The following is a 14339-nucleotide window of genomic DNA, read 5'->3' on the forward strand; positions in this document are numbered from 1 at the left end:
CCTGGTGATAAGCCTGTAGGACATTTTACAAATACAGAGACAGCCAAAAGAGAAGAAAGTGCATCAAGATGTAAAAATCCACCCATACATTGGTTTTTGATGAAAATGCACTCTTTGAATTGTTAGACTGTATTAAGATGGGGTTGTATTGTTTTCTTTTCTTTTTTTCTTTTTCCAAGATAGGGTTTCTCTGTGTATAGCCCTGGCTTTCCTGAAACTTTCTTGGTAGGTCAGGCTGGCCTCAAACTCAAAGAAGTCTGCCTGTCTCAGCCTCCTGAGTTCTGAGATTAAAGGCATGTGCCACCACTGCCCAGCTGATTGGGCTATATTGTAAATGTAGTCCCTGCATGGATTTCCAGAGCACATGCACATTTTGAAAGTATTTCCTTAGGTAAATTTGAAACACACATATGAAAAGAAGAAACGAAAATAAAAGACTAGATTGAAAGAGCGCGCTGGATTTATCATCCAACTTGATAGTAGAACATGGAAAATTTTGTTGCATCCATGCCTCCTTCACCTACTTTTGCATTATTTTCCAGGTGGATATTTCATAGCACATTTGTTCTTGTTTCCTTCTCTTACTGTGGTAAGGCATTCTGACCACAGGCAACTTGGTAAGGAATAGGGTTTACATTCCAGGTCTCAATTCATCATTGAGGGAGTCAAGGCAAGAACCGGGAGGAAGGCTGCTTGCTTCTTATTCTCTGGCTTCTTTCCAAACTTAGGTTTGCTAGCTTTGTTAGCCCAGGACCACCTACCTAGTTATGGATGGTATCTTTACTGTGGGCTGGGCCATCCTCAATGAAATAGTCCTCCGGCAATGCCCCAATAGAGAAGCTGACAGACCAAATCAGATACAGGCAGTTGAGGTTCTCTCTTCCCAGGTGACTATAGGTTATGTTAAGTTGGCTGTAAAAACCAAACAGCATCTTTGTTTTGTTAAATTGCTTTCTAGAAGTGTTAAAAATTTATGCTTGACAGGGATAAAAGTGAAAAACCTAAAAATGTTAGTATTCTAAGTTAGATATGTCTATTGCAAAAGATTTTAGTTACAGTGAATTTGGCCATACTTACACTCTAGCAGCAGGTTTTAATCACCTCATTAATACGCTTCGTAGAAGAATAAATGCTATGCCTATTGGGGCAACATAAAGAGGAAGCACAAGTAATAGGAATACTGGCATGACAGGCAGGAGTCAGGACTTCTAGCAGAACAGGACTGTTTGCTATTCTCCTGGTTGTGTACATAACGCACATTAGCAAGAGTGACCACATCAGTCAGTTACTCGGCTTCATGTGTCCATGCATGGGCATGTACTAACATCTTCCACTTAAAAAAACTTCTGAATCCATAGCTTAGAAAGGCAACGTAAGTTAACAGGTTGCATTTCTAGGTGGTCTTGGAGCTAACAATGATTCCCTATTTTTTTTAAAAGGTGTAATTAAAAAAGAATTATTTTGTGTATGTGAAGACACAGTGTACTGGCCTTGAACTCACAAAGATCTGCCTGCTACTGTCTTCTGAGTACTTGGATTAAAGGTGTGCACCACCACCTCCCAGCCCAGAGGACAGAAAATTTGTGGGAATTACTTCTCTCCTGCTATGTGGGCCTCAGGGCTCAAACTCAGGTCCTCAGTAATGCAGCTTTTGTTAAAAAGAATTTCTGTCTGTTTTACTTGTAGCCAGAGAATGCTGGAGGAGACCTCAAGGATGGCTGTCAGCACTATGAAGGGGCTGTTGTCATTCTGGACGCTGGGGCTCAGTATGGGAAGATCATTGACCGGAGAGTGCGGGAGCTCTTTGTACAGTCTGAAATCTTCCCCTTGGAAACACCAGCCTTCGCCATAAAGGAACAAGGATTTCGGTAGCCTTTGACTTTAGATTTTGGAATATTTTATGATTAGTTTACTTGAGCATTGTGGATTTTTCTATAAAAACCCAATATGTTTTTTTTATTTTATTTTATTTTATTTTTTTAAGAAATTCCCTATAGCTTTGATTTGGAATATAAAAGGAATAATTTATACTTTCAGTCAAAAAGATTCCCTCGATGTCTTACTTTTTTTGTTTGTTTCAGTGATGCTGGGGACTTTACTTTGACTTTAATTATACAGCTAGTGCGTTGTTTGAGTAGTTTATATTTGATATGATTTGTGGGTCAGAGTTAGGTGTTGTTCTAGTGGTCATTTGTTCATTGACCCTATAGCATTTAGTCAAAAGAAATATGGACAAATAGTTGGGTAGAGTAGCTGAAAGGGAGGAAATATTTGTATAGGAAGTCCCTTTTGTTTCTAATCTTGAATAACTAGTTGCTAAAGGATAAACCATTCCTGCATCAAGTTGGGCTAATTCCAGTGGTTCATATCTCTTAACGGTAAAATAGCCAAGTTAGGTGAGGCTTTTTGGTTCAGCAGCTATCTATTTATGGCTAATGCTCTGGTGCTAGATAGGTTTTTCCTAGAAGGGACTGCAGTGGCTATCCTTAATTGACTCTCAGACCTTTACAGTAGATGAATTAAAACAAAGAAATAAAAAGGAAAGACATGACTGCTCTTAGGTATGGTGGGAGAGAAAGTTTATTATAGATAAAAGGGAGAGCATAGCCAGAGGCAGAGACATCTGGGAGAGTCTAGAGTGCATATGACCCTGAGCCTTGTGAGGAGAGTTGGGAGGGAGGAGAGGAAAGAGGAGCCACTGACCAAGAGGGACAGCTTGGGCCAAGAGACTGGTCAAGAAAGGAAAGACTAGACCAAAAGGGCAGATAATCAAAATGGCTTAGATCATGTAGGGAAGGGGGTGGGGTGGGGAGAAGCAACCCAGCCCCTGGGCTGGAGAAGTTCAGGGTAGGGCCCAGGTACGCCAGCCATACCCTGTAAAGGGTGGCCAGGTCTGCTTTGATATGGTAAGTAGACACTTAAGCCATTTGTCTGGGGTTTGAGACCTAACACTAGGTATGCTATCTTTCTCTTCAAATGTGTTTTATTTTTCAAAATCATACTTTGCGCGCGCGTGTGTGTGTGTGTGTGTGTGTGTGTGTGTGTGTGTGTGTGTGTGTGTTTGTACATATACGTGTGAGCTTGAGGAAGTCAGAAGACAGTTTGTGGGAGCTGATTCTCCTGCTGCCACATTAGTTTGAGGGATCAAACTCAGGCTTGATAGCAAGTGCCTTTACCTGATGAGCTGAATCGGTGGCCACTGAGTATATTTCCCCTTTTCTTTCTTTAAAAAAAACAAAACAAAACAAAATACAATTCAATATTGTAGCTCAGACCGGCCACAAATTTGTGGTGATTCTCTTGCTTCAACCTCCTTTCCAATTGCTAGAATTAGAGGCATGAGCTATAAGGCCTAGCTAGTTTTTTGTTGTTTTCTTTCTTTCTTTGAGACAAGACCTTTATGTAGTCCAGGCTGGCCTTGAACTTGGCATGTAACCCAAGGACAAGGTTGAACTGACTCCTGCCTCAAGTGCTGGGATTACAGGTGTATACCATCACATCTAGTTTATGAGGTACTGAGGATCAAGTTCAGGGCTTTGTAAATGCTAGACACATATTCTACCAGCTGAACCACATGACCAACTTCCTGGTTCTCTCCCTCCACTCTTCCCTCCTGTTCTTCCTTCTACAGGTTCTCACTGTGCTCCCTGGCTAGCCTAGAACTTTGTAGTCTTAGTGACCCCCAGAGAGATCCTCCTGCCTCTGCTTTCCTTGTCCTGAAATGAAAGGTTTATGGCCCCAGATCTAGCCATTCCCCCTCACCCCCCCAAAAAAGAAAAAGACTTTCACCATGTAGTCCTGGCTAGCCTAGAGCTCTCTATGTAGACCAGGCTGGCCTTAAACTCATAGAGATCCACCTGACTCTGTTTTTTTCTTTTCTATTCCCTAAAATTTTAGATGAAGCTTTGTGCTATTCTCTGGGTTTAGAATACACTGTTTATTACTTACTTTAATTTTACGTCAAATGAGTGTTTTGACTGCATGTATGTAAGTGCACTGCATGCATGCCTGATGCCTGCAGAGGCCAGAAGAGGGAGATGGATCTCCTGGAACTGGAGTTAGAGTTGGTAGTAAGCAACAATGTGAGTGCTGGTATAGCTGGACATTTTTTCTCTGTCCTGCCCTGGTCCTGAGGTCCTGCAGCCACTTTTAAAATAATCATTCAGAGGCTTAATATTAATTACAAACTGTTTGGTCTATGGCTCAGGCTTATTGCTAGTTAGCACTTACATCTTAAATTAACCCAATTCTTTTAATCTGTATTTTGCCACGTTGCTGTGGTGTTACTAGTCTGGTGGCATGTTGCTCCTTGGGTGGCTGGATGGTATCTCTCAGACTGCCCTTTTCCTGGATTTCCTGTCTGGCTCTGTCCTGCCTTACCATAGGCCAAAGCAGCTTTATTTATTAACCAGTGAGAGCAACACATATTCACATTGTACAGAATCCCACAGCAAGTACTTTTAACCACTGAGCCATCAGCAGCCTGTTTGAGTTTTCTTAAAAACAGTTTTTGTTTTTTATTTAAATTGAAAAGTGGTTAAAAGAATTCTTAAAGGCTTCTTATACATATTTACTATATTTTGAGACTTCATGGTTTCTCTGTGTACTTTTGGTGCCTGTCCTGGGTCTTGCTCTGTAGACCAGGCTGGCCATGAACTCATAGAGATCTGCCTGGTATGCGAGTCTTATAGTACAGATTAAATGCAGTTTGTTGGCCTGTTTGTTTATGGTGCTGGCATTGATTCAAGACGTATACATGTAAGGCAATTGCTCTTCCATAGAAGATGTTTGTGTGCATTGAGACAGTCTTATTCTGTAGGCTGGGCTGGCCTCCAGACTTGTAGAGTGTATCTGCCTCAGTCTCCATGTCCAAGTGTGCTAGGACTGGGCATATACTACCATGCCTGTCTTGATCGGTTTCATCATCATACATGTGTGTCATTATACTTTGTTCTACTTCTACTCCATTTCTCTCACACTTACCCTTCTCTTCTCCATAAAGGGAGGTTTTATTTCCTTCTGTGTACCAGAGGCCTCTGCTGTACACTCGGCTTTTCAGTCTGTGGTCTAGGCAGATTTTCTCACCCTACACAGATTCCCTTCATCATATTCCCAGGGTAGCCAATGTAGGACTATCTTCCAAGTGTGTTGAGTGGGGGAATAACTACAGTATTGAGATCTGTTCAGACAGACAGAGGATCTGTGTTGTTCCTTCAAGACCTCATGTTTATCAGTCACCCTGCTGGACAGCTGAGGCCAGGGGTCTCAAACACCTGCGGACTCAACAGCAGTGACTAGCAAGTGGCTTCACTTATGTGGCCTCTGGCTCCGTTATCAGACTTCAGAGTTAACTCTCCGTTAGTGAGATGTGCTCCTAACCATCCTTAAGTACTTTGTCCCTGGACCCAGCCTACACCCTTCTTTGCTGTATGTTCTTGTTTCTGTGTTTTTTCCTGTTCTCCACAGTTGCCTCTCTGGGTCTTCTCTCAGACAAGGCTGTGGCAAGTCAGACTGAAGCTTTCTGTCCTGTATATTCATTATTTATTGAGTGTGTGAGTTCGGGCCCATGCTTACCACAGTGTGTGTGTAGGTCAGAAAAAAACTTAAAAGATAGTTGGTTCTTTCCTTGGAATATGATAACAGTAGGAATTCAGGTCACCAGGCTTGTATGGCAAGTTCTTACGGCCTTTCCACTAGTCATTTCCCCCCACAAGACAGGGTTTCTCTGTAGACCAGGCTGGCCCAGAACTCAAAGATCCTGCCTGCCTCTGCCTTCAGAGTGCTGGGATTAAAGGTGTGTGCCACCACCTATCAAATTTTAGACAGGAGTACTTAAAAAAATTAATTTACTTAAATTTTATTTTCATTGGGGTTTTGCTTGCCTGTATGTCTGTGAGGGTGTCAGAAGCCCCGGAACTAGTCACATACAGGTGTGAGCTGTCATGTGGGTACTGTGAATTGAACCTAGGTCCTCTGGAAGAGCATCCATTGCTCTTAACCACTGTTGGAGCCTCCCAAACTTAATATTTTTAAGCTACATCCTCAGCATTGGTTTCTGAGAGTTCTTTTTTTTTTTTTTTTTTAAAGATTTATTTATTATGTATACAGTGTTCTGTCTGCATGTGTCCCTACAGGCCAGAAGAGGGCACCAGATCTCATTACAAGTGGTTGTGAGCCACCATGTGGTTGCTGGGAATTGAACTCAGGACCTTTGGAAGAGGGGTCGGTGCTCTTAACCACTGAGCCATCTCTTCAGCCCAGTTTTTGAGAGTTCTTACTTGATCCCAAGGGCCTTCACCTCATGACCCTCTTGCCTCTTCCTTTAGTGTTGGGGATTCAGGTATATACCACCTTATCTTCATTTACCCTTTTTCTACCAAGGAACATCCTTGTAATTACTTTATGTGTATGGGTGCTTTCCCTGCATATGTGCACTCACGTGCATCCCTAGTGCTCCTGCATCAGATCCCTTGGGACTGGAGTTACAGATGGTTGTAAGCCATAATATGGGTGCTGGGAATCAAACCTTGTTCCCTAGAAGATCAGCCAGTGCTCTGAACTGCTGAGCCATCTTTCAAGTCCTCATAGCTGCTTGCTTGCTTGCTTTTTTTTTTGTATTGGAAATAATTTTTTTCACATAATAAATTCTGATCAGTTTTCTCTCTTCCAGGTCTTCCAGCCCCCTCCCCCTCTCCACTCCCATACCTTTCTTTTTCTCTCTCTAGGAAAAATAAAACATAATAAAATAATAATAATAAAAGAAACATAGAAACACATAGACACAAAAAAGCTCAAAACCCATAAAAAATTGGAAACTATAATATACAAGCAAAAGACCAGAAAGGTTTTAAAAAACCCAAACAAAGCAATATGAGAATAATAATAATAATTAAAAAAACCTCTAAAAATGCCGCTGAGTTCATTTTGTACTGGCCTTCTATACTGGGCTTGGGGCCTGTCCTTAAGTGTGGTTTGAATAGCTAGTGAGACTCCAGTGGAGAAACTAAGTTGTCCTGTGTAAGTAGTTGACAATTGGAGGCAGCTTCTTGGCTAGGGGTGGGAGATAATGTCCACTTTCCCTCTGAGCTCTGGGACTGAGTGGGCTCTGTACATGCTCTCACACACAGCCTTTGTGAGTTCATATGTGTGGCAGTCCTCTGTGCCTGGAAGACAGTTTCTTGGTTTGATGGAGATGTCCTGTTTATTATGAATAGAGCTGACTTTCCCCCCCTTTATTTTTTTGGGAGAAGTGGCATAGATATTTTGTCACTGTGACTTTTACTACTTTGGCCCTTTCTGCTGGAAGTTCTATTTCACCATTTTTTTTGTTGTTGTTCGTTTTTAGAAACATAATCTCATTATGTAGCTGTGACTATCCTGGAACTCTGTATGTAAACCATGCTGGCTTTGAAACCTCAGAGATCCACTTGCCTCTCATTGCTGGGATTAAAAGCATGCTTCACCACACCCAGCTTGACTGTTCTTTTAGTTAGTTTTGTATCATGAGAAACATGTTGACCACCTTTTGTTTAAAACCTGTTATATGCATGATGCATATACATTGTAGCAAGCAAGCAACTTTCAAAATAACAAGGGTATTATAAGACTAAGAAAATGTGGTTAACTAGAGTTACTGGGGCTTTTTATAATTGGTTTAACTATTGGAGTTTATCCTTTATTGAATCTGTCTTTTTAAAATTTATTTTCTGTTTAACATGACTAAGATTCTTACAGCCTGAAGTTGTTTAACAGACTGAAACAGACTAATGAAGGATCCTGGGCAGTGGTTATTGTTTTGTTAATAGGGTCTCACTATGCAGCTCTAGTAGTTATCTGATAGAAGTGAATGTGGAGCTGGCAGGTTGACCAGCAGGTAAAGGTGCTTCCATTCAGTCCTGATGACCTGAATTCAGTACCTGGAACTCACATAAAGGTGGAAGGAGAGAACTGACTGGGTAGGTCTAGCTTCTGGTTTCCTTAAGTACTGTGGTATTTGTACCTCTTACCCCTGTCAGGCACATGCACAAAATTCAAAAACAAAAATCTAAACATGATTGAGATCCTAGCGATCCTCATGTGCTTGCTCCCCCCTGCACCTCCTGTTGTGCCAGGACCTTTTAATTTTTTTTTTTTTTTTTTTTTTTTTTGAGACAGGGTTTCTCTTTGTAACAGAGTCCTGGCTGTCCTGGAACTTACTTTGTAGACCAGGCTGGCCTTGAACTCACAGAGATCCTCCTCCCTCTGCCTCCCCAGTGCTGAGATTAAAGGCGTGTGCCACCCGGCGCCAGGACCTTTTATAAGCTGGGCAAGTGCTCTGCCACTGGGCAAGCACTACCATTGAGGCATAGCTTAGGCTTTAGATGTATCTCACAGAATTTTAGCTTTATTAAGAGTTAGGTTACAGATGTGTTCTAGTGCTATCCCACACTTCCTTTTTCTTCCAACCTTTGTATGTCACAGTATGGAATATTGTTGTATACTCAGTCACTAAGATTATTTTATACATTTGGTTCATAATGCCCTCCCTAGCTTACAGTTTTTTGTTTTCCCCTGCCTCTTTTTAGATAGGTACTCCTCTGTAGGCCAGTTTGGCATCCAGTCATGATCTTCCTGCATTAGCTTCTTAGGTTCTGAGATTACAGACAAGCACAACTCTGCCTGCTTGTCTCTGATTATAGCTGTTCAGAGTCATGCAGGAGTAAATGCTTAATGTTTAGCTTCTTGTGGCAGCGTGTCTGTTATCCCAGCACTCATGAGATTGAGGAGGTGGAGGAAGTGTTCCATGTTGGCCTTGGCAACATAGTGACGCTGTCTCAAAAAACCCAAATCAAAACAAACCAGATAATAATAATTAAAGTCAGCTTTAGTTTTGGTTTTTCTTCCCTTCCCCCTAAGGAAATATCTTTAAACATGAATTTCTCATGATAGTCCCATTAAGTATTTAGAGTGAACACTGAAAGCCAGATAAGATGTGTCACTGGCTAATGTCATGTGGCCTCGGTTTGCATCTTTCCATTACTAATTCCACTCCTAGGTTAATAGACAGAATATGTTGTTGCAAATTGTAACTTAGCTAAATTAGATGACAGCATTGGGTTAAGGGCATAGGGGGCAAAATGGGACAGATGTTGAGGATATTAATTAAAGATTTGTAGTCACATTCTGTACTGACTCCTCTTTCAATCCATAGGGCTATCATCATATCTGGAGGACCTAATTCTGTGTATGCAGAGGATGCTCCCTGGTTTGATCCAGCAATATTTACCATTGGCAAGCCTGTTCTTGGAATTTGCTATGGCATGCAGGTACAGCTGCAGAATGAGTTTGAAAGTTGACTAAGTGTTTTGTTCTTGTGATTTAAACATTCTCTGTCTCTTTAAGATAATTGGACATATTAATACTGTGTACTGATTGCTATATCATGGTGGAGCTGACCTTATAAGGAATCTGGTTTATAAGTAACTAAATTACTTAACAAACCACCATCCATCTATCCACCATCCATCTGTCTGCCTGCCTGCCTGCCTGCCTGCCTGTCTGTCATCTGAGATAGGGTCTCACAATTGAGTCCTGGCTGTCCTAGAACATGTTATGTAAATCAGGTTAGCCTTGAACTCATAGACATAGCCCTGTCTCTGCCTCCCAAGTGCTGGGATGAAAGGTGTGCACCACTGCCCCACCACTGTCCACTTTTAAACAGAGTTCCTGTTGTTTCTCCTAGCCACTTTCATTTGATGTTGAGTTCTTCATTGTGGCCATTTTAGCCATTTACCAGACAAGTACAGTATCATTGAATATGATAACAGATAATGTTAAACCAAAACATGCTAAAAGTCTCACTTACTGTTTACTAAACAAGATCTAAGGGAATAGAAACATAAACCAGATAAAATTTTAAAACTCCCTATGGATGTAAGCCAAAAGATTATCACATTATAACATTTAAACACTGTCTTGATTGTTTGGAAATAGAACTAGAAAGCATCCCTGAATAATGTATTACTATTAGTTGCATATTAGTACATTTTATGAGTCCCCTCTCTTTCACTCCCTCTCCCTTTCTCCCTCTATATCTTCCTTCCCTCTCTTTCACCTTGCTTAGGTACAGAACTTTTTGCTGCATAGTCCAAGCTGCCCACAAATGAGTAATCTTGCTGTGCCCCAGCCAGCGGGGTTTCAACAGGGGCAACCCACCTGTGGGAGCGAATGAAAGAGACAGGGGACACGAGGGGCGACAGCAAGACAAGATTCTGATCAAGCTGCAGATTTTATTTTTCTTCGTAAGGCTTATATAGCATAGGAGGGGAAGGGGCAGGAAGGAGGGAGTGGGAAGGGACATGGAAGGGGTGCAAGACGTGGGAGACGTGCAGGTTGTGCAACTGCAAGATATCGGCTAAGGTCACACTGGTCAGGGGCCATTTGTTCTGTTGCTAGGCTACCTGACCATGGAATGCTCTTTACATTCGGTTGTCATGGCACCTGACTGTGGGATGTTCTCTTATCTTTGGGGGCCTCTGGTTAGTAAACGGGTGTTACTGCTCTGGGAAGGGGCAGTGGGCTTATGACTTGTTCTCTGGCCTAGCTAGTACTTTCCATGGTTCATGTTTGGTTCCTGACATCTTGGTCCCTAACATTGCTAAAGCCTCTGGAGTACTATAACATTTTCACTTAAAAAAGAATCCCCTTAGGCTAGGTGACAGTGGCGCACACCTTTAATCCCAGCACTTGGGTGGCAGAGCCAGGCAGATCTCTGAGTTCGAGGCCAGCCTGGTCTACAGAGCGAGGTCCAGAACAGGCACCAAAACTACATAGAGAAACCTTGTCTCGAAAAAACAAAAAAAGAATCCTCTCATCCTTCCTTCCCCCGTATTAGTCAGGGTTCTCTAGAGGAACAGAACATGTATACATAAAGAGAACGCACATATGTATATATAGAGAGAATTTACTAGAGGGGCTTATAGGCTGTGGTCCAGCTAATCCAACAATGGCTGTCTCCCAATGGAGAGTCTTGAATCCAGTGGTTGTTCAGTCCATGAGGCTGGATGTCTCAACTGGACTTCAGTATACATCAGATTCCCAAAAGCGTAGGCTGTAATGCCAGTGAATCAATAGTAGAGGTGAGCAGGCAAAGGCAGAAGTTTCTTGCTTGTCCTTTATGTTGGGTGCCAGGAGAAGGTGGGGCCCAGATTCTGTGTGTGCATGTGTGGAGGAGTTCTTCAGCATCAATTGATCAGGATTTAAGGTGGGTATTCTATGTCAGATGATTCAGTTAACTAAAAATTCTTCACAGGTGTGCCCAGCTACTTGGTTTATAGTTGTAGTCAAGTTGACAACCAAGAATAACCATCATCTCCTGGTGAGAGCCTTAAGATTATACAGTAGGGATTCAACTGTCATTTGATAGAGGCCACCCCACCAGAACCAAGGGTTCTGATGGAGGATTAAGCCAAGACATAAAACGTTTTGGAATTATTGCCTTTTGAGTGAATTGGCTGTTTTTTGATGTAGATTTCTTGTGCAATTACAGCTATGATATCCCCCATTACCACACATCTTCATGTAATGTGTAGATGTAATCTTATGATTACATCTCAGTCTTAGGGCTAGGAAGATGACTTTTCATTGAGCTATAAAATTTGGATATATAGAAAATATACTAGGATATGCTTCATAGCAAGATCTATTGGGCCATGAGACTGTAGACACTTAAAGCCTGCTTTGTTCCTTTTACTCAGACTAACAAAAATAACAATCTTGCCTCAGTCTGACATAAACTGCACACATTTGAACTTGTTTTTACTTCAGAGCAAGTTCAAACTAGACTAAAGGCTTTTGTAAATAGATCCTAAGTTTAAAACTTGACAATTATGCACAAGGTCAGAGTTGTAGTTGTCTTACCAAGGTTACTAACACAAAACACCTTAAGAAAAGCCTGCCAATTCTTTGCTTGCTAAGTCTGCTGATAAAAAGCTGTGTCTCAGAGTTTGTCCCTCTGGTCCTGAGACCTTGGAACCTTGTGTTACCAAGGTAATGGCTCTGCTCCTTAGGTCTAATCAGGGAGTGTATTGGGGTTTTGATACTTTTCTCAGGATTGCAAGGAATCTCCTGTTAGAAATGTAAGGAGTCAGGCAAGAGAGGAGCTAAGAATGAGAGCTGAAAAGAAGATGTAGATTTAGAGAAGCAGGAGAATAAAAAGACATGCAGCGAAATAGGGTATAAGCAGATGTATTCCTCAACCCTCAGATAGGGTTTTTCTCCTCTGGTTGTAGAGCCTCCTCTGGACTCTGGGAGGAAGTCTTTAAGGCTGACATTTAGAGGCTTTCATTAATATTCTTATTTGCTTAAAAAAAAAAACACCAAACAAACAAACAAACAAAAATCTTTTTCTTTTTTCTTTTTTTTCTGCCCCGGCCAGCAGGGTTTCAATGGGGGTGACCCACCTGTGGGAGGGAATGAAAGAGACAGGGGACACAAGAGACGGACAGCAAGAGAAGATTCTGATCAAGCTGCCAATCTTTATTTTAATCCGCAAGGTTTATATAGCATAGGAGGGGAAGGGTCAGGAAGGAGGGAAAGGGAAAAGGGGCGTGTAGAACATGGAAGGGGTGCAAGATGTGTGAGGCAGATCATGCAACTTTGAGATGTCGGCTAAGGTCACTGGTCAGGGGCAGTTTATTCTGTTGCTAGGCTACCTGACCATGGAATGCTCTTTACGTTTGGTTGTCATGGCACCTGACTGTGGGATGTTCTCTTATCTTTGGGGGCCTCTGGTTACTGCTCTGGGAAGGGGCTTATGACTTGTTCTCTGGTCTAGCTAGTACTTTCCATGGTTCATGTTTGGTTCCTGACATCTTGGTCCCTAACATTTTCCAGAGCTGAGGACCGAACCCAGGGCCTTGTGCTTGCTAGGCAAGCACTCTACTTCTGAGCTAAATCACCAACCCCCCAAAATTTCTTTTAAACTAACAAGTCCTTAAGGCTTTTTTCTATGCCAAGAATAGCCAAGAGGCTGGGCTGATAAGTGGTTAGAGCAGAACACCTGGGTTTGATTTCCAGCACCCACACTGTAGTTCCAGGAGAGCCATTCTCTCTTCTGACCTCCCAGGACACAGGGTGCATGTGGTACACACATGTACATGCAGGCAGAACACTAGGAGGTTTAAAAAAGGCCAATTTAATATATGTTCAGTTTATTATAAAATCTGGCTGTCCTGGAACTTTGTAGACCAGGCTGGTCCTGAACTCACAGATACCTGCCTTCCTCTACCTCCCGAGTGCTGGGATTAAAGGCATGGACCACCATGCCCGGCTATAAATTGTCTTCTTATGTTTCTGTTTTGCCTGCCCTTTGTCTTTAGAATGTAATGAAGGAAAAGAAACAAATTTTTATAGGAAAGACACAAGATAAATATTACAAAATCAGGGTTTCATGTCACTCATGTTGGCCTCAAAGCCTTTGTTTGTGGCTAGGAGACCCTTGAACTCTTTTTGTCTGCCCTAATTATTTTTTATATACTTTCTTGCTACTGGAAGGGTAAAAATTATTCTTTGATTGCAGGGGAAATTAAAACAGATTGAGTATATGCCAGGAGCAATCCCCGGTGGTGGATGGGTCCTGCAGAGGGTGTAAGGAGTTGGTGGGGGAAGGAAATGAGCCAGGCCATGGTGTTGGGAGAATCTTGCAGCCTGACTGACTAGCAGCCAGGGTGTTTATTTATACATAATTCAGTAAGCAGGGATACATCCATGATGTTCTAAAACATAGATCATATCGTTTTTGTTTTTGGACCTGTGTTTCGCTTCCTTTTGTTCATCTTTTAGTCATCATTAATAAACTATGACAGAACAGAGATATCATTTCCAATCATTTTTCCTCAAGTTTTGACATCATTAAAAAACAGAGTTATCATTTGTACTCATTAACCCCATAACCCAATTTTTGAGAATCTAGAGGCATATAGCAGCTTATTTTCAGGCTGGTTGCTTTGGTTGTTTCAAGGATACTAGACCAAAACAAAATCTTCAATCACCCTGGGCATTTTGCCATGTCCCAGTGTATTATTAACTCTTAGAGGTCAGAGCGCCCAGGGAAAATCCTCAGGCCAAAGCTGTTGCAGTTATTATTCAATTCAAATTCTGACATAATACATTGTTCACATTTATATCTTTATAGAATTTGTATGTCTGATCCTGTCATTCTGTTGTTCCTTGGTCATATGACATTATAGTGCTCTACATGAGCTGGCTTTTCTGAGAGGGAGGTCCTGACACCTTATTCTTTCGTCATCTTTCCACTCCACACTTTGCTGGTCAGGGCAGAGTTCTATGCCACAAAATTG

The 14339-nt window shown here is 41.9% G+C and overlaps 1 protein-coding gene across 1 annotated transcript in view; it reads left to right on the forward strand.

Annotated features, from left to right (window-relative positions):
• Positions 1 to 14339, forward strand: part of Gmps (guanine monophosphate synthase) — a 59170-nt gene that overhangs the window by 7318 nt on the left and 37513 nt on the right. Inside the window, exons 2-3 of the mRNA XM_036189990.1 lie at positions 1687 to 1868; positions 9191 to 9305. Coding sequence (XP_036045883.1) covers positions 1687 to 1868; positions 9191 to 9305 — 297 coding nt within the window. The remainder of the gene's footprint in view (positions 1 to 1686; positions 1869 to 9190; positions 9306 to 14339) is intronic.

This window comes from Onychomys torridus, chromosome 6 (assembly GCF_903995425.1).
Source record: "Onychomys torridus chromosome 6, mOncTor1.1, whole genome shotgun sequence".
NCBI lineage: Eukaryota > Metazoa > Chordata > Mammalia > Rodentia > Cricetidae > Onychomys > Onychomys torridus.